We start from the raw sequence: 23,842 nt of genomic DNA on the forward strand, positions 1-23,842 counted from the left end.
CCTTGCATAGGATCTCCAAAGTCCCATGGGTAAATATTGGTCAGGGGCAGACATTGAGGGCTACTTCCTCTAAACATGCTGAATGTAAAGATTTTCCTAGTGTTACAGGGAAAGACTTTGGGGCCAGTCTAACTTCCCCATGATGATGTCTCTCTACCCTCCTTAGTTTTCCTCCACCCATGCCTTTCATGTTTTCCCTGATTGACAAATACTCTTTGGGAATTTTTGATCCTTCTATCTTCAGTCTTATCAAATTCAGGGTTTCTTCTTTTTCTTTCTGGGGAATGCTACTTTGAAAGTACCCCAGATCTCTTATTTTCGAGACCCTGCTACCTTATTCGCATTTAAAGTCGAAGAGGCAGGTAAAGCTACACTATTGTCGGCATTTGGTTTATCTGGGGTCTCAAACTCCCAAGGACACACCTCAGCTCGCAATGTTAAAGGCTGCTGAAAATTATTACTTGCATTGTAGGAAGATGTCTTATTTTCCTGGTCTCCTATTTGGTTGAGATTTTCATTCTCTATTTTCGATGCTACAACTTTGGGGGGCAGTTCTTCATATTGCCCAGCACACACAGTGGCTGCACAATGCTGACCACCATTCTCATCTTTCGCTCTCCCTGGGGGAACCTGAGTCTTAGAAATCAAATGCTTCTTATCTTCAAAAAGGGTCTGACCTTGGCTCTCCCAAGGGCAGACCTCAGACTTGTCTATGCTCTTCTGATTGGATTGCTGACATAGTTCAGTTGCCTTAGGCTTGTGATGAGATTTCTCCTTTAAGGAAAAGGTTGGGTTTTTCTCCATTTCAGAAGCTGCAATAGATACATGCTTTTGAACCTTTGATTCTGAAGGCACAGGACCAGGGGTCAGGTCATAAATCTCCCAAGGGCACACTTCCCCTATGTCACAGTTGTCCTTCATCTGGGTGGTGCGTGGGCTCATGTCAGAATTGGCAGGAGGGGGGTTGGACCTTTGTTGCTTCATAATCCCAGATTTCTGATGTTTTCTTGGCTCTTCCAAATTATTCGAGTTTTGAGGGACAGAATCTTTAGTCTCTGTGTTATCTGAATTTGAGTGTTTTCTGTTTGTCTCTTTATCTTTTGGCAGAGGTTTCTGGGATCTAGCACGTTCTTCCACACCTGATGTTTGGGTTTTCCCAGATAACCCAAGAGTCTTCTCCTTGGCACTTGCTATGACACTGAGAGACTTTTGTAACATGGATGTTCGGGGATGCCCCCCTGGCTTCTTCTCTGAGCTGAGATTGTGAGCGCTTGCTGACTTACAGACCAAAGGCACAGACTCCGTGGACTCAGCCTCGCTGTTTTCCTTCAGTGCCTGTGTTAGTGTCTTACTGGACAGAGACTCCAGTGTGGACTTTTCTGTGGCTTCCTCTTCTTGGCTCTCCGTGGGTAAGCTATTGGGCTCTTCCGTTTGGTCTCTCACATGATCGTAAGTGCTGTGGGATTTCTTCACTGAGAAGACTCGGTTTTTCAGGGATTCCTCCTTGGGTTTCCCAGTGTTACCTGAAGACTCTTGTGGGTTCTTCCTAACGAGGGCGGTGCTTTTGGCTGTGCTGTGATCTGTGAGTTCCTTGTCTTCTTTGGAACACTGCCTGCTGACCGTCTCTGGGATCTCGGTTATACGCCTCATGATTGATCGGCCCAAGCCCTTCTTTGAGCAGCGCTTTTTCTGGAGGTGGGGGTTATTTGTGATCATCTTCTTCCTTTTGTATATTTCCAACTGGGTATAGAGTTTCTTCAGCTCATCCTGCCAGAACAAGAGTAAATTCACAGAGGTGTGGAATTTAGTGTTTCAGCCAAATAATATCACTGATGGTCATTTTAATTCAATAAGCTTGAGCTCTTTATGGAAATTGTTTAGCTCTTCCTAACCTTTCTACTCATCAACTTTCTCCACATTCTTACTTTCTGATTATATTGTGTTTTGTTTCACACAGAGTTGACACTTTAGGACATAAACCCATGCATGCTAGCCTTGCTTTATGGAGCAAGAACTTTGAACTTCCAAGTTTTGTGGGCCAGACTGAGCCTGGACCATAGTAAAACACACCATATTGTCTACTGATAAAACATATCCCTGCAACAATATTGGAAGCATCATGTAGCCATTAATGAAGTTGTACTTAATGTTAGATTAGGTTTAGGGGATAGCAGACCATCAAATACTAAAAACATCTTCTTCCTCCAAATGCTGACATATCGCCACAGATTATTTTAATTAATTCAGGCTCTCTGCTCACAGCAAAATGTCATAAACCATATTATGGAACATGTATAACAAGTTCAACATTATGACTGCCAAAAAGTTAGTTGAGACTATCAAGATTGGTTTGTGCATTCTAATTTATACCATGATTACACGTTTTAGAACAGGATTAACTCTTCACTTTATGTCTTCAGTTTGTACATAAGCACACATTTTCTCATTTTCTTTCTAACACACATATGCACACACATGAACACACATATACACCAACCCACGCATGCTTGCCTATATAAATGGGACTAATCTGAAATAGAAAAGAAATACTGGTATTACCCTGATGTCCTCTGGATCCAAGCTGTGCTCACTCCAAGCTGAGTTGATACTGCTGTTCAGGTAGGATCCAGACCGGCCCATGTCTAGCTCATCCTCATATGCTTCTGTAGCAATGTCATCTCGTGGGTTATTGCTTGAATGTGAAAACTGAAATAGATATTCAATCTGAGCTCTAGACATTACTGTAAGACATAGCATTTTAATAACAAATTTCTAAAAGTCTTAATGTTATTATAATTTCTTCAGCTTAGATGAATTTGTTCACTAAACTCTTTACAAAATTTTGCTGCTATATTAGTGTTTTGCTTTCCATGTCACACACTTGAGGTACTTTGTTCCCTGTTTGATTTTTGTCTAGGCTCCCAGTGTCAACTTACATTTCTCCTCTTCCACAATATCTGCACTTTGCAAAGAAGTACAGAATATACAGAAATCTTCTCTGAGAGTAGCAATTTAGACCCACTGACAGCTAGATGGGATTATTTTTTTTTAGCAGTAGGGTCTACCTCATGTTTATCATGTTGCTTCACATAGGGGAGGCTGTATTTCATCTCTGAGCATAATTGGCCCTGATCACAGAAATGTGACTTTCAGTCTACTACACATAGCTTTTAAAAAGTCTACTTTCAAAAGGTGAAGGGAGTAAGAAGTACAAATTGGTAGTCATAAAAATAGTCACAAGAATGTAAAGTATAGCAGAGGGAATATAGTTGGTAATATTGTAATAACTATGTATGGTGCCAAGTGGGTACTAGACTTATTGGGGGCATCAATTTGTAAGTTATATAAATGTCTAATCACTATGTTGTGCAACTGAAACTAATATAATATTGTTTGTCAACTGTAATTAAAAAAAATTTAAAGTACTTTTTAAAGGTCTACTTTTAAGACTCGGGGACCAGGTTATCTGAATTCCAGCCTCACAGTGTTGACAGTGAGGTCTTAAACAAGCATGGATCTCTCAGCACAGTGCTGCTCAGCCTAAAGAACTCTGGGCTACATGGTATCTAAGTACAAAATTAAAAGAGTCAGTGAAATTACCTAATTTTTTTCTCAAGCTCATTATTCTCAAGTACCTCCTTCATTATATTTTGACTTATTTTTATTATTTTCATGTGGTGTTTTGATATTTTTCAGTTTCATGTATTCTTGCTATCTCTATTCTTCAAAAAGGAGAAGGGAGGAAGAGTGAATTGGGTAAATGATGGAAAGCAGGGAGAAGTAAAACAACTCAGCCACTCTTTACACAATATATAAACCAAGTGACTGTCCTGTGAAAATTGAAAGAACAGTTTAAAGAACATGGGTGCTCTTCTCCCAGCTTGTCATCAAGTCAAATATTCCTTTACAAAATTAACAGATCATTGCCCAGCAGGTGTGGCTCAGTGGTTGAGTGTCAACCTATGAACTAGGAAGTCATGGTTTGATTCCCCATCAGGGCACATGCCTGGTTGCAGGCTCGATCCCTAGATCCCCCAGTAGGGAGCATGCAGGAGGCAGCAGATCAATGATTCTCTCTCATCATTGGTGTTTCTATCTCTCTCTCCCTCTCCCTTTCTCTCTGAAATCAATAAAGTATATTTTTTAAAAAGTCAACAGATCACCCTTTGATAATAGAGATATTTTAATGTTATTGTCTATTAAAATATATGGGTAGGAAAATAAACATAAATAGGAGATACCATGTGAAATGATAATTCTCTTTTTAAGTAACAATGAATGGTTTGTAATTGGGACTGGCTGAGAAACCACAGAAACTGATGAGTCTTTCCTTCACTGCTCTACTTATGTTTATGGTTCCAACATGTGCCATCAACTTAAGGCCATAAAGATGAATAAAATATAGTCCCTGTCCTCTAAAATACCCCATGCTAACTAGTCAAATCACCTGGAGCTTATTTATGAGAATGGAGGTTTGTTTTTTTTCCTTGAGCAAAGGCTTAGAGACTATTATGAGTTTAAGAAACAGTTATTTGTCAGATATTGTCCACTTTCTGCTTTTTAATTTTTCTTTGTGCTTCTTTCTAAAATACTATTTCAGATATTTATCTTTCCTGTTTCTCATCCTGTCCTCCAGAATATAATTACCACAAGAGCACAGATTTTTATCTGTCCATTACTATATTACAGGATCTAGAATAGTGCTTAGCAAAGCCCCTCCATTCTTTTTAAAATTATCTGTTATTGAGATATAATTCACATACCATAAAATTAAACAATTCCATGGTTTTTAGTATATACGCAAGGTTGACTTACAGAATATTTTCAACACCCCTAAGAGAAACCTTTAATTCATTAAGCAGTCATTTCCATTTGTCCTCCGCCCAACCCTAGCCCATGACAGCCACTAACGTGCTTTATGTCTCTATAGAGCTGTCTAACCTGGACTATTCACATAAATTGAATCATATAATATGTGGCCTTTTGTGTCTGGCTTCTTTCACTCAGCAAAATGTTATCAAGTTTTGTACAAGGTGTGGCATGTATCAGTGCTTCATTCCTTTTTATTGATGAATAATATTTCACTGTATGGATATGCCACTTTTATTTATACATTTATTAGTTGATGGAAATTTGGGTTACTTCCACTCTTGGGCTAGAATGAATAGTGCAACTATGAACATTTATATACAAGTTTTTGTATGAATCTATGTTTTCAATTTTCTTTGGACCTCAATAACAATTTATTGAGTAAATGAATAAATAATCTGAGTATACCTACATCTAATGTTATCATATTATGCAAAGTATAAGAATGGTTAAGATAAGTCTCAGTAACAGACTAATCCATGAAAATTTGGCTATTTGGTATAATTAAAATAAGGGAGAAAATAGGTATTTGCTTTTTAAAAATAATCATTTGGCCTTTTCAATCAGGCTGCATTTCAATGTGTGGTTAAGTCTGAGGGTTGAGATAAAGCCTGGGGTGAAAGACAAGAGATCATAGTTCTTGTTTCAGCCATGCTAATGTAGTATTGTGTGGCAGTGATCAAGAATGAGCTCTTGTAAAAGAGGAAAATAATGATAATGCTATCATTTATGTTATCCGTTTGTTCTCTGATATTTTATTTCATTCCAGGCAATCTTATTGCTATCATGATCATGTCATAGATTTGGAAACAAACTCAGGGAGGTAAAAAGTCTTGGCTAATATCATATTATACAGTTTGTCTGGGGTGAAACCTGAGTTTAGGATCCATGTATTGAGTCCTGGCCCATTTCCCCTGCTTCATTATGCTGCCTACATAAGTCTTTGTCATAATCTATCATTATTAAGCAAGGTTTTCCTATGAACAATATTATAATTATTTCTATTTAAATAAAAAGTACCCGAATGTTTAAAACAATTTCTCTGAATGTAAATCCAAAATAAGAGAATTCTTAGAACAGTATAATTCTCTTTAAAAATGATTTTGATGTTATGGCTACTATGAAAGCCACTTTGAATTCATAATAATTAAAACATAACTGGATATCGAAATACTTGGAAAAGGACTAAAACAGATGATGAGTTTTGTACTAATTGTCATTTAACAATTATGTGATATATTTAATAGATCCCCAAAGAAAACAGACACCTAGTTTCCTGAGGAGTGAGCTTTAAAAACACTTTAGATGTCAAGCAGATCTCCCCACCTCCCTTTGCCTATATTGCCAGGTCGTTTTAAAGAAGAAACAACTTGAGGCTCATATAAGATAATTGTCTTGGAAGAGAAAAGTACTGTCAGAGGAATACCTTTGGAATCAAAAGTAACCCAATGGTGACTGTCACAGTCAAATGAGTATGTGCAAAATACAGCATCAACATCCAATCAGACTGAAGCCTTGAGGCAAGGACAAATCTGCAAAGAGAATTCACCAAGTTAGCAATCTAACAAGATCTCTATGTAAAACACTAGAAGCTTGGAAGATCTATTAAGAAAAATATAAATAGAAGAAGGAAAAAGAAATTATACTGTTTCTATGACATATTTTCATCACAGAAGAATAAGGGCGTAGGCAACCCTAATTGAATGCATAATAGTGAACTCTCTATAATTTATTATCCAGAGTTAGAAAGATAGCACAAATATAATGTATTAAGCATTTCCTCAGATTACTGTTTTGTGTGTAGGTTTAACCTACAAAGCAAAAGCAGCAAACATATGTTCATTCAATAAAAGAGTTGTTACAAACTGACTGAAGGTTTCTGAAAAATTTGGGTTGCAACACATATCCAAATAACTCTCGAGTCTACATTCTTTATTTAAAAGCATTTATTAGAATTAAAATGGTGAATCTTTTAAAAAATAATTTTGACATATACTGACATCTATTATTCTTAAATTAACTTTTAATTACTACCTGGGTTTTCAGGTTGCGGTTCTGACCAGAAATATCTCAAGAGAAACTGGGTTTTGAAGTAGCTTTAAAGCTTCATTTTTAGAAAGAGTATTTCAACATTTAAAAGATAGTTCTGAAAGTCAGAAACATAGGAATATTTGAAAATTGAGCTTTAGAATAAAAGCAAACTTTATAAAAAATCTTTACACTTTCTCAAAAGTTTGCTTTATGCCTGGTAGTAACAATAAGTAAAGGATTAGAGCAGACTGGGCAAACGCCCTCTGCATTATTTTACCTTCTAGACTTAATCCTTGTAATTTATTTTTGTTCAAGCTGACAATTCGGTAAGAATGAGAGTACATCTGTATATAATATGTAGTCATAATTTTCATTTATATATGTATACATATGTGCATGTATACTCATATTTACATACATACATATAATTTTATATCTTAAGCAGACAAAAAAGAGTATATATGCCCTAATGATAGAGAATACCCTTGCTGATGTCAGAAGCCTTATTTAACAGTTTATTCCAGGAAAATATTACTAAGATGGATCTACCTGATTTAAATTGTTATGTTATTGTTTTCTTATACTTGGACTATATCAATATTAGAGACAAGCATTTATTAATTCAGTCCATGTGTAAATAAGAAATTGTGTATAATTATTACTGCCTACTATTTTCTATTCATCCTCCTAAAATCAGTGTTCTGTAGATTTACTGTGTTAAACTATAATTCCATCCTTGGTTCTTCATGGCTATAGAAATTAAATTTCAAAAAAAGAGTAGCTAACATAGTATATAATTATTTGAAGCCAATATGCCATAGTCTAATCAAGTCTGGTTTATATAGAAAGGTAAGTTAGATTTGGAACTTAAAAACTAGGGCTGTGAAGCTAAAGTTAGCAGATTTATTTATGCTTGCCTTACAAAATACCAAAACCTACCAATGCTGGTCATTCCATTACCATTGGAAGTCTTTCCTGTTCAAAACTGATAGGGGACCACATAATTGTTTAGAAGAAATTGATCTTCTGAGGATGCTATATCTAGTCAACACGAAATCTATTAGGTGCAACATGAATAATTCAATCAGAGCTTGATTCCATGAACTCAGCTCATAGCCTATATGCTTCTTCTTGCTGGGCTATGGGTTTTGGGGACTCTAGAAAATATTAAAGCAAAGTTAGGAAGCTGTTTTCAATGAATATTTAACATATGCTTTCATCACGTTGGCCCAGTATTAAAACAGTATTTTCTAAAGTGTGGCTAACAATTAGATGTCAATTGAAGGGTGGAGGGGATTCAATATCAATTAAGTTTGGAAAATGCTGGCTAAACGAAGTTAAATAAATTTCCTTTGTAAGGACTTCTCAGTATGCTAGTTTGCAATGTGACTTTCTTAAAATGCATCATAAATATGCACATGCATATAAAAATGTCAAAAAGTGACATGCTAATTTGGAATAGTGCTTATCTTTGGATGGTTGGATCAGTGAGTTTCTTTTTCTATCTTTTAATGTGTGTTTTTTTGTAATGACTATTTGCCTTATTACAAATTTTTTAAAGTTTATTAAAAATAATTTATATCACCTAATTCTGATAGGATGTGGACTACTTGAGAGTTTAAAATTCACTGAAGCAAATACTTAATGACGAAAAGTAAATCAAGGTAGAAAACAATATAAGTCATTTTATTTAACTTTTGAACAGATTTAATTTCGTGGGCAATTAATTTGGTTCCAAGAAATATAGCAGGTAATTTAGGGCTGAAGTGGGAAACCCTTTGCATGGCAGTTACACTCTGACAATAGAAGACATTTAAACTCACCTGTAATAAGCCTTCTTGAATGATTAGAACTCTTTAGATGGCTTGTTAATGTAACATTTAATTTATAAATGGTGTTAGAGCAGCATGTTTGTTAGATCTTGAAATATATGTGCTTGATATCCTGGAAACAACCTAAATGCAGCTTTTCCTGGGAGATGGTTTGGGAGAAAAGTAAAAGCTATGGAGCTCAGGCACCAAGAAAAAGTGCTCTCAGGTGCTCACTACATTTTGGACAAGGGCACCTGCTCTCAGAGCCTTGAATCTCTAGTCTGTGTAGAATTGAGAAAGCATTCTTCTCCTTTTCTATTTATAATCTCATATTTTGCTTCTCATCTTTCCTTCCTCTTCTATTCTGTCTCTTCTTTCTCTCTTGTTATGGGACAAGAAAAAGCAAGAAAGCAAATTAATTACCTTGATTCTGGCCCTTTGATGGAATTTCAGGGCTGTTATCATAAATACCTCTTTTTCTTACTAAAAGTTTTAAAAGTACGTATGCCTGTGGCCCTATTCTTCTCTGGCATCAGCTATTTCTAGAAGTGCAAGATATCATTTTATGATTATTTACTAAAGTGAAAGATGATAATTATCCTGCAAAACTTCCATAGATTCACAACCTCCCACCCTGACTCCCATTATTATTAATCTCTATTTTTCTATTGAGGACAAAGACAAATATTCAAAGTTTCTAATTACATTTTTAGTGTATCCTAACTTTTAACAATGATGAGAAATTGAATAACATCTTTTTGATGGTTTTTAAACTACAGTATTCCTGTTCTTTTTTTTTTCTGGTCCTCACTGAGGTTTTCAATTCATTTTCAAATATGAATCAGGTGAAAATTCCCAGAAGATAAGTCATACATATTTCATTTTATTCACTTATCACAAGCCACCTTTTCCTTCCTTTGTACTCATTGACTAGAGAGATACTTGTGACATCAAAAAATGGCAGGCCATGCCGTACATTCTTACCACCGAACATTATTGCTAAAATGCAATGATGACAAAACCCCATTGCACACAAATATACAGTCATCAGGTTGAAGTGGTTTTTGTTTGTTTTGAATTCAGCAGAATTCACACACATATCTTGTCTCTCTGAGTATTAAAATTTTGAAAGTATAAATCAGCATATTAAATGTGAATGAAAACATAGACAATTTATATCTACTTTGTAATGTATGTATATATTGCTTAATATGTTCAGAACAAAAACTATTACATATCATAAATAATATTAAATGACATCCCAATAAGTGCCTTAAAAATAAATGAAGGCAATAAGTAGCCTATCAGAAGGAACTAAGAACAGTAGAGTTATAAAACTATAGACCGGCCAGTGTGGCTCAGTGGCTGAGTGTCAATCCACGGACCAGGAGGTCATGGTTTGATTTCCAGTCAGGGCACATGCTAGAATTGCAGGCTCAATCCCCATTGGTGCAGGAGGCAGCCAATCAATGATTCTCTCTCATCATTGATGTTTCTATCTCTCTTTCCCTCTTTCTTCCTCCCTCTAAAATCAGTAAAAATATATATTTTTAAAAACTATATGCATTTGCCACTTCTGAGCCAAAGAAATTAATAAAATTATAAAATATCATCTTCCTAAATCTTTCCATTATTCATCTTATCCAAATTTTGCTATTTAAATTAAACTGCAACACATCAGAAAAATAAAACAATTATTTTCTAGCTCTACAGATCACTTGCCTAATTGTATGGAATATAGCAGAGATAATCAGCTCATTGTGAACTGCAACAGCCATATAGCGTGGCTCATGAAATGCTGATGGGACTGTCCGCACTGCATAGCAGAGATAAACACCCCACAAGAGGAATAAAAATTCAGCTGTGAGAACAAAAACAAACAAACAACTTTCCATTAGTTTTAAAGGTGAAGAAAAAAGTATATTTAAGTCCTTTAGCATGCACTTTGTTTCTATTATAAAAACATAAATTTAGAAATAGATGCATATAAAATATCATTCACATATAAATATATATTCTATAAATTAATTTAAAAATCTTATTCAGTGTATAGAAGATTTTTCAAAGGTATATTTAATTATTATTATTTTTAAAACAGTGTTTAATGCCTCAGATTACTTTTTTTTTGCTAATACCTGGGTTTTCCCTAAAACAATTGTAAAGTAATTTTCTACATTGCCAACCAAACTTTAAGATGTTCATAGAATATCTGAATCAAAATAAAGTCATCAGGCAACAAAAGCCTGGTAATGTGTTTCTATGCAACTTCTAGAAATTTAGGTTATTACTGCATTGAATCTAGTTCAATATATAACAAAATCCATTGCCAGAAATGTGAGAAAACAGGTTGCTATACATTCAGTGGCATGTTTTGTAAATGAACCATTATTTCTTCACATCTATCATATATTTTGTGGGTGGAGTGCTGAGGGCTTAGTAAAATTCACAACCACCTTGTTTGTCAGCTTAAGCCAGAAGAGACCAACACAGTGTAGCAGTTAAGAAGGGCTTCAGAATGACACTGGACCTGCGTGGGAATCCTGGCTCAATCCCTGATTAATTTTGCATAATCTGAATTTAACCTCTCGGGCCACAGTTTCCTTATCTGAAACATGAGGATAATAAAAGTACCTATTTCATGGGATTATATGCTAATGAAATCAAATAATGTATATAAAGCACTTAACATACTGTCTGCCATAGTATGTTAGATAAATTAAAAAAACCATAAACGTTAAATACATGGTTCTTATTGTTTAACATCCCACTTGATCTTTTTTTCCAAACTGAACATTGCTATTTTAACTATTTATGACAATAACCCTTACAACCCATTTTATCTGTCTTACTGACATGACCTCATTGAAAGATAATATCTAATTCATAAGAAGAAATCTCTAATTTGAAGAAAACATTTTATCAATGCATTACCTAGAAGTAACTACTTATATACCGAAACACTGATATCCATTCTCCTGTGTTTTACCTGCCCAATTTTTAGCATATTTCTACCAATATTTAAACAATAGGTAGTACCCCAGTTATTGAAAATCCCTTAAAACACAATTGTCAGGAGTTAGTCTAAAGTCCTGATATACTCAGAAGCTAAAGGAAAAATTAATTCACTCAAAGATATCCATGAGGCTATTTTTGCAACAGTTTTGCCTCCAGAACACAGGTGTTCTAAAAACCACTGCTAAATGTAAGCCAAAATGGGAAAGGAAAAGACTCATATCAGCATCCTCATTGCACATGTAGAATCCAGCATCTTTTAAAATTGTGGTAGGATCAACAAAAGAACCATTGAAAAATTTGAGAAGGAGGCTACTGAGATGCAAAAGGGCTCCTTCAAGTATGCCTAGGTCTTGGATACACTGAAAGCTGAACATGAGTGTGGCATCACCATTGGTATCTCCCTGTGGAAACTTGAGACCAGCAACTATTATGTGACCATCGTTGATGCCACAGGACACAGAGATTGTATCAAAAACATGATTACAGGCACATCTCAGGCTGACTTGATTTGTTGTTGCGGGTATTGGTATGTTAGAAGCAGGGATCTATCTCCAAGAATGGGCAGACCTGTGAGCATGCCCTCTGGCTTACACACCACTGGGTGTGAAACAACTAATTGTTGACATTAACAAAATGGATTCCACTGAGCCGCCCTATCGTCAGAAGAGATATGAGGAAATTGTTAAGGAAGAACCTGCCATGTGGAAATTGGCTACAACCCTGACATAGTAGCGTTTGTGCCAATTTCTGATTGAAGTGGCAACAACATGCTGCAGTGAAGTGCTAACGTGCCTTGGTTCAAGGAATGGAAAGTCAACCGTAAAGATGCCAATGCAGTGGAAGCACACTGCTTGAAGCTCTGGGTTGCATCCTACCACCACTTCATCCAACTGACAAGACCCTGCATCTGTCCCTCTAGGATGTTGATAAAATTGGTGCTGTTAGTACTGTCTCTGTGGGCTGAGGGGAGAAAAGTGGTCTTAAATGTGGCATGGTGGTCACCTTTGCTCCAGTCAATGCTACAACTGAAGTAGTCTGTTGAAATGCAACACAAATCTTTGAATGAAGCTCATCTGGGACTGTGTGGGCTTCATCGTCAAGAATGTGTCTGCCTAACAGGTTTGGCTCAGTGGATAGAGCATCATCCTGCGGACTGAAAGGTCCCAGGTTCGATTCCAGTCAAGGGCATGTACCTTGGTTGCGGGCACATCCCCAGTGGGAGGTGTGCAGGAGGCAGCTGATAGATGTTTCTCTCTCATCGATGTTTCTAACTCTCTATCCCTCTCCCTTCCTCTCTATAAAAAATCAATAAAATATAATTTTTGAAAAAAGGATGTGTATGTCAAAGATATTTCTCCTGACAACGTGTCTGGTGACAGCAAAAATGACCCACCAGTAAAAGCAGCTTCACAGATCAGGTGATTATCCTGAACCATCCAGGCCAAATCAGTGCTGGATATGCCCCTGTGCTGGGTTGTTACCCAGCTCACAGTGCTCACAAATTTGCTGAGCTGAGAAGATTGATCATCCTTCTGGGAAAAAGCTGGAAGATGGCCCAAAGTTCCTGAAATCTGGTGATGCTGTCATCATTGGTATGGTTCCTGACAAGGCCATGTGTGCTGAGAGCTTCTCTGACCACCCTCCTCTGGGCTGTTTTGCTATTTGTGATGTGAGTCTCTTAATTATTTTTTCTACCCTTGTCACATAGATGATAGTACCAGAACTGAGCACATGTACACATGATACAATAAATACTTGTTGAATTGAATGAATAGAAATGACATCAACTTTATGATGTTGAGATGTAGATTTTGTTACCTTGCCATTGCATCTCACATTGCAGGGCCCATTTGTGCCCTGAAGATCAAATTGGCATCATTACTAAGAATGGCAAGCCCTATTTATAGATGTGTGTATAGAACCATTATGTGTATACATGGTACTGCTTATAGAACTCAAGAATGGTGAATGCAAAAATATTAAACAATACTAGCACAAAAATATGCTATAAATGAAGGATTCATATGTAGCTGAATTATAAAAACTATCTCCTACCAGTTTTTGCAGTGCTTTTTTATAATGTTACTATAGGCCTAGTGCATGAAATTCGTGCACGGGGGGAGGGTCCCTTCAGCCCAGCCTGTACGCTCTCCAATCGGGAACCCTCTGGAGATGTCCGACTGCCAGTTTAGGACTGCTGGCTCCTAACCGCTTACCTGCCTGCCTGCTTAACCACCCCTAACCGCCCCCCCTGCCAGCCTGATCACCCCTAACTGCCTCTGCCTGCTGGCCTGATTGCCCCTTATTGCCCACCTCTGCTGGCCTAGTCACCCCTAACTGCCCCCGCCCCCCGCCAGCCTGGTTGCCCCTAATTGCCCCCACTGCCGGCCCGGTTGCTTCTAACTGCCCACCCCCCCGCTGTCCTGGTCACTCCCAACTTCCCCCCCCACCAGCCTGGTTGGCCCTAACTGCACCTCCCACTGACATGGTAGCCCCTTACTGACCCCCCCCTGCCAGCATGGTTGCCCCCAAATGACCCTCCTGCCAGCCTGGTCGCCCATAACTGCCCCCCTGCTGGCCTGGTCACCCCACACAGCCTGCTGTTCAGTCATTTGGTTGTCCCTCACTGCCCCCCCACCAGCCTGGTTGCCCCACGCAGCCTGCTGTTCAGTTGTTTGGTCGTCCCTCACTAACCCCCCTGCCAGCCTTGTTGCCCCATGCAGCCTGTGTTCGGTCGTCCATCTGGTTGTTTCAGTTGTGACGGCTCCTGGCTTTTTATATATTAAGATACTGAAGATTTTGAAAAAGAAAAGTAGTTATCGTGTTAGTGTGCCACAATGGAGCATTATATTTAACAGTATAAAACAAAATAATACTCTGTAATAGCTAAGCTGAACATTAAAAATCATTTCATTAACAATATCAAACAATATGCTGTAGCTGAAAAACAATTTATCATTCAAAGTACCAATTAAACTAAATGTGATATGTAAAATTTGTGTTGGGAAAAAAATCAGTTTCATATAATTAACTTCAGACTAACTCTACAATTAGTAAAGAAAATATGCAGATGTTACCAAATTTTGCAGTGCTATTACGTGGGAGTTGAAATATGTGTTGTGCTTCTGCTTTAGAAAATAATTTCTGGTGTTAAATTATTTTGATGGAAGGCTCAAGTACAGTTAAAAAGGGAATTGCATTTATATTTAAAGAACCAAATAAGACTCTCAGAAAACTGATGTGTTTTTTTTAATTTTTAATCTATAAAGGGTAACACTCAGTTTAAAAGTTAACTACCATAACCTTTAATGAATTAATGTACTATAATGAAAGTAATCTCAAGTTGTCTTTCCAAAGGGTCAAGCAAAGAAGAGAGAAGGAATATCAGTTCTTTGACCCTGAAGATGACTCCGCTCTGGGATCTAAGCCCACCCACGAGGGCGGAGGGAAAAACAACTTCAAAGTACAAACGTCTCTCATGCTGTAGTGCCTTGCTTTGCCACGCTACAAAAACATTTTGTGTTAATAACATTTTACCTTTCTTAGCCCCTTTGAAAATTATTGTTACATGCCCTAAATCAGTGGTTCTCAACCTTTCTAATGCCACAACCCTTTAATACAGTTCCGCATGTTGTGGTGACCCCCAACCATAAAATTATTTTCATTCTACTTCATAACTGTAATTTTGCTACTGTTATGAATCATAATGTAAATATCTGTGTTTTCCGATGGTCTTAGGCGACCCTGATAGCGGTTCTCAACCTGTGGGCTGCAACCCACAGGTTGAGAACCGCTGCTGTGGAGCCTAAGACCACCGGAAAACACAGATATTTACATTACTATTCATAACAGTAGCAAAATTACAGTTATGAAGTAGCAATGAAAATAATGTTATGGTTGGGGGTCACCACAACATGAGGAACTGTATTAAAGGGTCGCGGCATTAGAAAGGTTGAGAACCACTGCCCTAAATAAATACATAAGTGAAGACGCTTTCGGTTTTTGATTTCTAAGTGTTTCTTTAACATTCTTTTATGTTATGCTTTTATTGTAATAATATAGTGGGCAGTGCCAAGTTATCATTGACTATTAAATCAAACAACTTCAATAACGCTTCCAAACAGCTCAAATTCCAGTGTTCTAGGACTCAGCTGGCACACAAGAAGCCTTGGTGTTTTGGAGGCTTACTTGCCTTTTCTTTGGTTATAATGACAACTATGAGAGATAGAATGATTAAAACAATGAGAATGATAACTTCTGAAAGAATTTTAAACTTGAAAGTGGCTTAATTAGACCATACACTCTTGGGGCATAGTTCTGAGTATGTATATGGCCACAAAGGGGGTGATGGTGAGTTGCTGTTATTCTGCTTGTCATGAAATCAGTTTATTCAGCGTGGGATAGAGAAGCATAAGGTGGGTGTTGCAACATATTTCACAACCAGGATAATGGAGGGCAAAATGTCTGGGAGCAGTGAGCCCCAGGGGTGGGCAGAGCTGGGTGCTGGGACACGCAGGAAGAGAACTTTGTTCCATCCTAGCTGAGCGCACTGTGTAGGCAGCAGAGCAGGGCTGGGACCCAGGTCTCCTTGGTCCCTGACCATTGTTCTCAAAATACCTCCATGGGCTGACATTTTCTTGAGTGCTATTAACAAAGGTATACATAAAACCATTGGAAGTATTTTTATGCTATTGAAGAAAACAAATATCTTTTTTCAAGCAATAATCGTTTGTATTTTTAACAACTAATATGTGAATTACAATGCCAGGTCATTAAAGGAGTTTTACTTGGAAGTGCTTTTTGTTCTTCCAAAAGGGAAAACTGGCACTAGAGTATAAAATTAAGATACAAATTAATTTATCCTCTGTCTTTTAGCATTATATAGATACTCTTCAAAGAAGTAAATTATTTTTGGAAGGGGGAGGTATATAAATAAACAAGAAAACAACCCCCACTTCACTCTTTCTAAAAACTGAAGCAAGACCTTCAAAAAGTGTGTATTTATAGTGCTATAGCCCAAGTCAAGTCTTTAATCCTTCAATTAAAAATTAAAAACAGATTTTAAAATGGGAACAAGTGATGCAGTATGGATTAAGGCATGTGGTACGTTAGAATAATGAACATTAAACTAAGTCAGCTGGAGAGGAATTCTAAATCTATTTTCTCCAATACTCATTAAATGGTGCTTATATTGCATTTCACCTGTCATAACATGGCCTAATCTTCTAGGGCCGTGGTCGGCAAACTGTGGCTCGCGAGCCACATGCAGCTCTTTGGCCTCTTGAGTGTGGCTCTTCCACAAAATACCATGGCCTAGGCGAGTCTATTTTGAAGAAGGGGCGTTAGAAGACGTTTAAGTTGAAAAAATTTGGCTCTCAAAAGAAATTTCAATCATTGTACTGTTGATATTTGGCTCTGTTGACTAATGAGTTTGCCAACCACTGTTCTAGGGTAATTAAGTATTTATATCCTTAGAAACAATTGCTATTTTAAAATTTCCCTATATAACTCAGTAAAAGAGTTACTGTATTCTCAGTTTCTTCTAAACACTTACATATTACTAATTAAGGTACTAAACATATTGTCTGTTTTGTGTGTTTAAAATATTTTACCAGGAAGGAGGAGAATAAACAAGGAGAGCATGTCAACAAAAAAGAGAAATATAAAGATACTAGAGTCCTGGTCCATGAAAATTGTGCACTGCGGGGGGAGGGGTCCCTCAGCCCAGCCTACGTCCTCTTGCAGTCAGGAACCTCTTGGGGGATGTGTGCCTGCTGGCAGTTAGACATCCCTCTCACAGTCCAGGGCTCTTGCAGTCTAAGACCCCTCACTCCTTACCATCCACCTGCAGCGGAGGCCGGAGAGGCTCCCGCCACCAACCCTGTGTTCACCAGCCGTGAGCCCAGCTTCTGGATGAGTGGCGCTCCCTCTGTGGGAGCTCACTGACCACCAGGGGGCAGCTCCTGCATTGAGCGTCTGCACCCTGGTGGTCAGTGCGCGTCATAGTGACCGGTTGTTCCACCTTCAGGTCAATTTGCATAGTAGGGTTTTATTATATAGGATTATTTTATCTAGTAAAAATATCCCATGTAAAATTCATAGAAATGAATTAGTGCTTTTGAACAGTGGGGTAATCAATGTTGTTATATCCTGAAAGTGACAAATATTTTAAAATTCCTAAATGGAATGTGAAAACAAGCCTATTATACCTGTATAATTATTGCTTAGATTTATTTTTGTCTTTCTTTCAAACTTAGTGAATAAAATATATAGCAAGGGGTGTTGAGCTCTGCAGAGTTCCCAAAACTACAAATACCTCATGTATTGGTGAACTTTTCACAAGTACAAAACGATGAAGGGAAATACTAATTTATAAAAGAGTCCTTGTCAGGGACTAGTCTATAGATCATCTAAATGCAGTCAAGAAGAGTTAGCCAAATCAGTGACATAGAAAGATATAGTGGCTAATAGAAGATAAAGGAAAGACATGGAAATCTAAATAGAAGTTTTGTATAAATTATTGTGCTAGGTTAGAGAAAGCAGCAAAATAGCTTTATTCTCATTTATATCCCTTTTCTATCATATCAGAATATCATCACATACCTTCTGGAAGAAACGGAGGAAGCATTTCAGTGCTTGCCTAAATCTACACAGAGATTTAGCCATGGTGGACTAGAATGAAGTCCTAAATGTCCCTGATGTCACCACCTATCACTCACTAATATTTCTGCAGCCTTGTTGTTTCCTGTAAGTTAAGAATTTGTCCACTTATTTTAATGTATCTTGCTCACTGGACAGTAAGTTCAGATTATGTTCTGAATGAGTAGTCAGAAATTGACTGCTAACCAACTAAATATACTAAAGAATAAACTCTACTGTATCACCATGGCTACTACTAAATTTCTGTATTCCAAATGTGGAAGCCCTATACTTAGGCACCCTGATGTCAGCTCTAAATCTAGGTGTGGGGATGTGGTCTTCTTGAATCTAGGGGTGAAATTATAAAGGGTAATTCATGCATGAGAAGATAATTTTACTCATTTATCCATTTGTACCAGCCAATTGTTTTACCTTTTTTAATATGACAAATTTTAATTATATTTTAAAATATCCTGAACATGGACAAATGATTACCAACTTACCAACTAGGGTAACTTGATTTAGAAACAAACAAACAAACAAACAAACAAAAAACATTGGTAATTCTACAACCGGTAATTTTCAAAATGAGTATGACTTGGGCTATTTATTTGCTTTCTCTGTTAATTAGGACAATGTTTCCTAGAATCAACCTCTTTACTCTTTACATAGCTCTAGGAGAATGGTTAAAAAATGTTTTTTGTTTTTTTTTTATCATAAGCAAATCAGTCAAAGAACCTGTATGTATATATGCATAACCCATGGACACAGACAATAGGGTGGTGAAGGCCTGGGGCAGGAGTTGGGGATAGGCTAGCAGGGGTCAAAAGTATTATGTAATACTTTAAACAATAAAGATTTAATTAAAAATAAAAGAAATATCCTCACTCCTCAGGTGAGGATTAAAATACTACTACTACTACTACTACTACTACTAATAATAATAATAATAAAGGCAAATTTGATATATAAAAAAGCAAATCAGTTTTATTCTACTTTAATATTTATAAATGCATTATAAAATATTTTTTAAATGCTAATTCTGATTTGCCATACCAAATTGGTATCAATCTCTTATTTTGACTATTGGACAAGTTGGAGGTAAACTTTCATAAAAGAGCTGAGGATAGCCCTAACTGGTTTGGCTCAGTGGATAGAGTGTCGGCCTGTGGACTCAGGGGTCCCAGGTTTGATTCCGGTCAAGGGCATGTACCTTGGTTGCAGGCACATCCCCAGGAGGGGGTGTGCAGGAGGCAATTGATTGATGTTTCTCTCTCATCAATGTTTCAAACTCTCTATTCCTCTCCCTTCCTCTCTGTAAGAAAATCAATAAAATATGTGTTTGTTTTTTTAAGAGCTGAGGATAAATTTAGTTTATATAACTTGCTCAAAAAAAACCCCTCCCCAAGTATTAATATACACTTTTACTATTAAAATGAAATTAGTGATAATTGTGTTACTCCTGGATTTTTAGACTTAACATGTTTCCTTACACTGGTATAATTCTGAGCATAGAAAATACACAAGATAAAGGGAGTTGAGCTCATTTTATATTCTTTCAGCAAATACTTATCAAGAGCCTACAAGTAACAGACACTTTGTTATATGTCAGGAACACAGTGTGAACAATTTGGTCAATATTGCTAAGGAGCACAGTAACTAGGTTGAGAGAGAAAAGAGGCTGAGCAGATGTAAGAATTCTTTCTTTTGCCTTCAGTGAGCTAAAAATAATAAATTAAACATACTCAGAAAAATTCAAAGTGCTGAGTTATATAATGAATAGTGTATGACAGTTAAGTCTCTATAGGAATTATAGTCCAATCTAGAAATATTCTGAACATTCAAATTTTAAAATTCTCTTTCCACCAGATAAAGGAAAACCAGTATAAAACCACCAGACTACTGTAAAACACTTCTCACATTGTCCAATATTCATCTGTCTTCCATAGTTGCAATGTTTATATGTCTGTTTGTTTTCTATTAAATCTCACCTCACATTTTTTTTATATAGGACAAACAATAAATATTAAAAATTATAGATACACATAAATGACAATGGAATTCTGAAAGTCATTTTTATTCCCTTTTTATGTTCTCAAATATTTCTTTAAAGGAGAAACTGAAGTTCATAGAGGCTCAGAGGTTTTTCCAAGCTATTTCTTCATTAGCACTTATGGTAAGAAAAGCACTATTTGAGCAGGTTTGGAGAAGTAAGGAAAATAGAATGGACTAATTTTTTAAAAATATTACCCATATTTCTAACTCGAGTAATATTTAAGTAGAAAAACTAGTATTGCATTCTTTCAAATAGTTCTTTATTTTGTATTAAAAGTTTTTGACAGGTATAGCTGACCCAGAATGCATGCATTTCTATATATATGAGGATTGACAATTTAGTTCATATGATTTGCTCAAAATCACCTCCCCAAATATGGACATACACTTTACCATTAAAATGAAATTAGTGACAATAATATTCACTCTTCCTTTTTTTATAGATTGACTTCTGACACAAATGTAAGCATACACAGCTTCTTGACAAAAAAAAAATCCCACAATCTCAGGATAAACCTACCTCCTCCCTCTGCACAGCCTCTCCCCTACATAGAAACATTTCCATTTAGGTAACAGGGAATAATTTAGCTTTCAGTACAGGTTGCTTTTTGGCTGACTGAAGATATATGAATTTATTCTTGAATAAGAACCAGACTATAAAAAATCTCGTGGTAAACATGCTACTTATAGAAATATATAAAGAGAACTGCAAAGAGGCATATGCTACCCATTAGAAAACATTAAAGAGTGATTAAATACAGAATATCAAATGCCACATGCTTGAAAGATAATGAAATTGCTGTAAGGCAGTTTTAAAAAATTACAGCAACCATATGTCTGATTTTTCAAGACAGTCCTAATTTCAAATACCTGTTCCTATTGTTAAATAATATGTCTTTTTTAAAATAGGAAGATTTTAATTTTAATTTGAAGACAAATAGCTAGTAAAAAGTTATTGCCTTGTTTTTAATTTTGTAAATATAAAGCATATTGATAAATTTACTTTACAACAGCATTTAGTTATTTTAAATTTTAGTTAATTTATTGCATTTATTGGGATGACATCCTATATAATAAAGAGGTAATATGCAAATTGACCCTCATGCCCTCGCATCACAAGATGGCCACCCCCATGTCGTCACAAGATGGCCACCACAAGATGGCTGCCCCCAAATCATCACAAGATGGCCACCCCCATGTTGTCAAAAGATGGCCACCCCCACATTGTCACAAGATGGCCGGCAGGGGAGGGCAGTTGGGGGTGATCGGGCTGGCAGGGGAGCAGTTAGGTGTCAATCAGGCTGGCAGGGAAGTGGTTAGGGGGCTATCAGGCTGGCAGGCAAAGTGGTTAGGGGCAATCAGGCAGCCAGACAGGCAAGTGGTTAGGAGCCAGCAGTCTCGGATTATGAGAGGGATGTCCCAGATTGGAGAGGGTGCAAGTTGGGCTGAGGCAACCCCCTCACCCCTGTGCACGAATTTTGTGCACCAGGCCTCTAGTTGGTTAATAAAATTATATGTTTCAGGTATACAATTACACAATACATCATCTACATATTGTATTGTATGTTTACTATGCCAAGTCAAATCTCATTCCGTCACCATTTAGCCCTCTGGTTACCCTTTCTACCTCTCCCCCTGCTCCTCTGGCAACTACCACACAGACAACTAGATAAATCATGTCTTGATTTTTTTTTTTTAGAGAATTTTATCACTGCAAGAAAAACGTATTATTGAAACTAAGGTGTTCCTGTAATTTATAGGACAAAAACAATGACTAGGAGAGAAGGAAAACACCATCCCCAACATTTAAATTCCTCTCACCTTTTGTTCTCTGTACTGTATTACTAATCATTTATTTTCTAATATATGCTAATATTATACACCTTTGGGAGTATTACTTCAATTAATTTCGTTTCACAAGTCTTGCTACTTACATCTCATTCCTAAAGCCATGATCTTCCCATCATAATAAATCTCTTCTCTTAACTTCTCTCTGCCCCCTTACCTTAACTGAGACCTCATTATTGTCCAAGGAACTGTATCCCTTGTGGCCCTCTCAAACTATGGATCATCATCCTCTCTTGTACTATTTGCCTCAGGGTCTCCAGGAAAGTGAGTTTAGGGTCCTCCTTGCTCTCTATGTTCCCTTTCCCTGGCATTATCCAGAAATATTGAAAAATACATACTTTTTTCATATTTTCCTCCTGAGTAGTGGAAAAAAATTGGTACCTGGTAAGCTTTCTCTCTGGAGGAAGGCAGAATTTAATGGCAGTAAAGTACAATAAAAATAGCCCCTGACACTACAGAGCTGTTGTAGAGGGAGTAGGTAAATAAGCTAGGAGAGAAAGTTGTGGTCAGATGGAATTCTTCAATGAGTGGTTTGGGAGGTAGGGGAGTTTCAGATGACAAAAGAGTCATATAAAATGAGAGAGGTCACTGGAGTTGCGGAGGGGTGTGTGTGTCAATGTTGGATGCATATGGCACAGGAGCTAGCTTAGATGATATGAGAGAGAGAAAAAAATAAGCCTGGGTAGGAATACCAGAAGAATTATAGATATGTAGTCAAGAACTGAAAGACACTCCTATCTGGAGGTATGAAAACAGGACACAACACAAGACTCGAAATAATCATTCTGAAGACTGTCCTAGTGGTTGATCAGGGAACAAGAAAGAGTATTACGAAATGCTGAGAGCACAAATGGAGTGACCCTTATGTTCTATTAAGTTAATCTGATTACTTCTTCTGAGTCAGTAGTTCTATACTTTAGAGTAACATCAAAATCACCTGGAGGACCTGTTATACTCATTGTTAGGAGCCACTACCCCAGAGTGTCTTAAAGAAGAAGTCTGGACACTGGCCCAAGAATTTGCATTTCTAGCAAATTCCCAGGTGATGATGTGGCTGCTGCTGGTTCTGAGACCAAACTTTGAGAAACATTGCTTTAAGCCTTTCTCCATTCTAATGATCCCAACTCCAAAATCCCCAAATTTGGTACATTTCATTTAAAAATATATATCTTCAAAAGCAATCTAGTTTGAACTTCCTAATTTATCACCTCACGTTCCTGGTTCTCTGAATTCCTATTACAGGTTTTCCAAGACTCAAAACAAACTTAACCATCCATCATTATTCACAATGTATTCCAACATAATCATATTCTTTTGTTAGGCGTTTTCTTCATGTTTCATATACTTCTCAACCACCTCCACCACTATTCCTATCAAAGGGAATATTCTCTACACTTCCTTACAATAATCTGAATGAATATCACCCATGGGTCAAAGAACTTCTCTTTTATGAAGAGTCCTGGGTTCTGGTCCAAACTCTGTTTTCCTTTATTGAAATACTATTTCACTATTAGCTTAAAGTCTAATTATTAACACAAAAATTCTATGGATTTTTAAAAAAACTGAGATGTCAG

The 23,842-nt window shown here is 36.9% G+C and overlaps 1 protein-coding gene across 1 annotated transcript in view; it reads right to left on the reverse strand.

Annotated features, from left to right (window-relative positions):
- Window positions 1-312: 312 nt before the first annotated feature.
- GPR158 (G protein-coupled receptor 158) overlaps window positions 313-23,842 on the reverse strand; it is a 429,025-nt gene continuing 405,495 nt past the window's right edge. The window contains exons 8-11 of the mRNA XM_008148869.3: window positions 10,434-10,572; window positions 6,296-6,401; window positions 2,560-2,706; window positions 313-1,767 (exon numbers count right to left, since the gene is read on the reverse strand). Coding sequence (XP_008147091.2) covers window positions 313-1,767; window positions 2,560-2,706; window positions 6,296-6,401; window positions 10,434-10,572 — 1,847 coding nt within the window. The remainder of the gene's footprint in view (window positions 1,768-2,559; window positions 2,707-6,295; window positions 6,402-10,433; window positions 10,573-23,842) is intronic.

This window comes from Eptesicus fuscus, chromosome 2 (assembly GCF_027574615.1).
Source record: "Eptesicus fuscus isolate TK198812 chromosome 2, DD_ASM_mEF_20220401, whole genome shotgun sequence".
Lineage (NCBI taxonomy): Eukaryota > Metazoa > Chordata > Mammalia > Chiroptera > Vespertilionidae > Eptesicus > Eptesicus fuscus.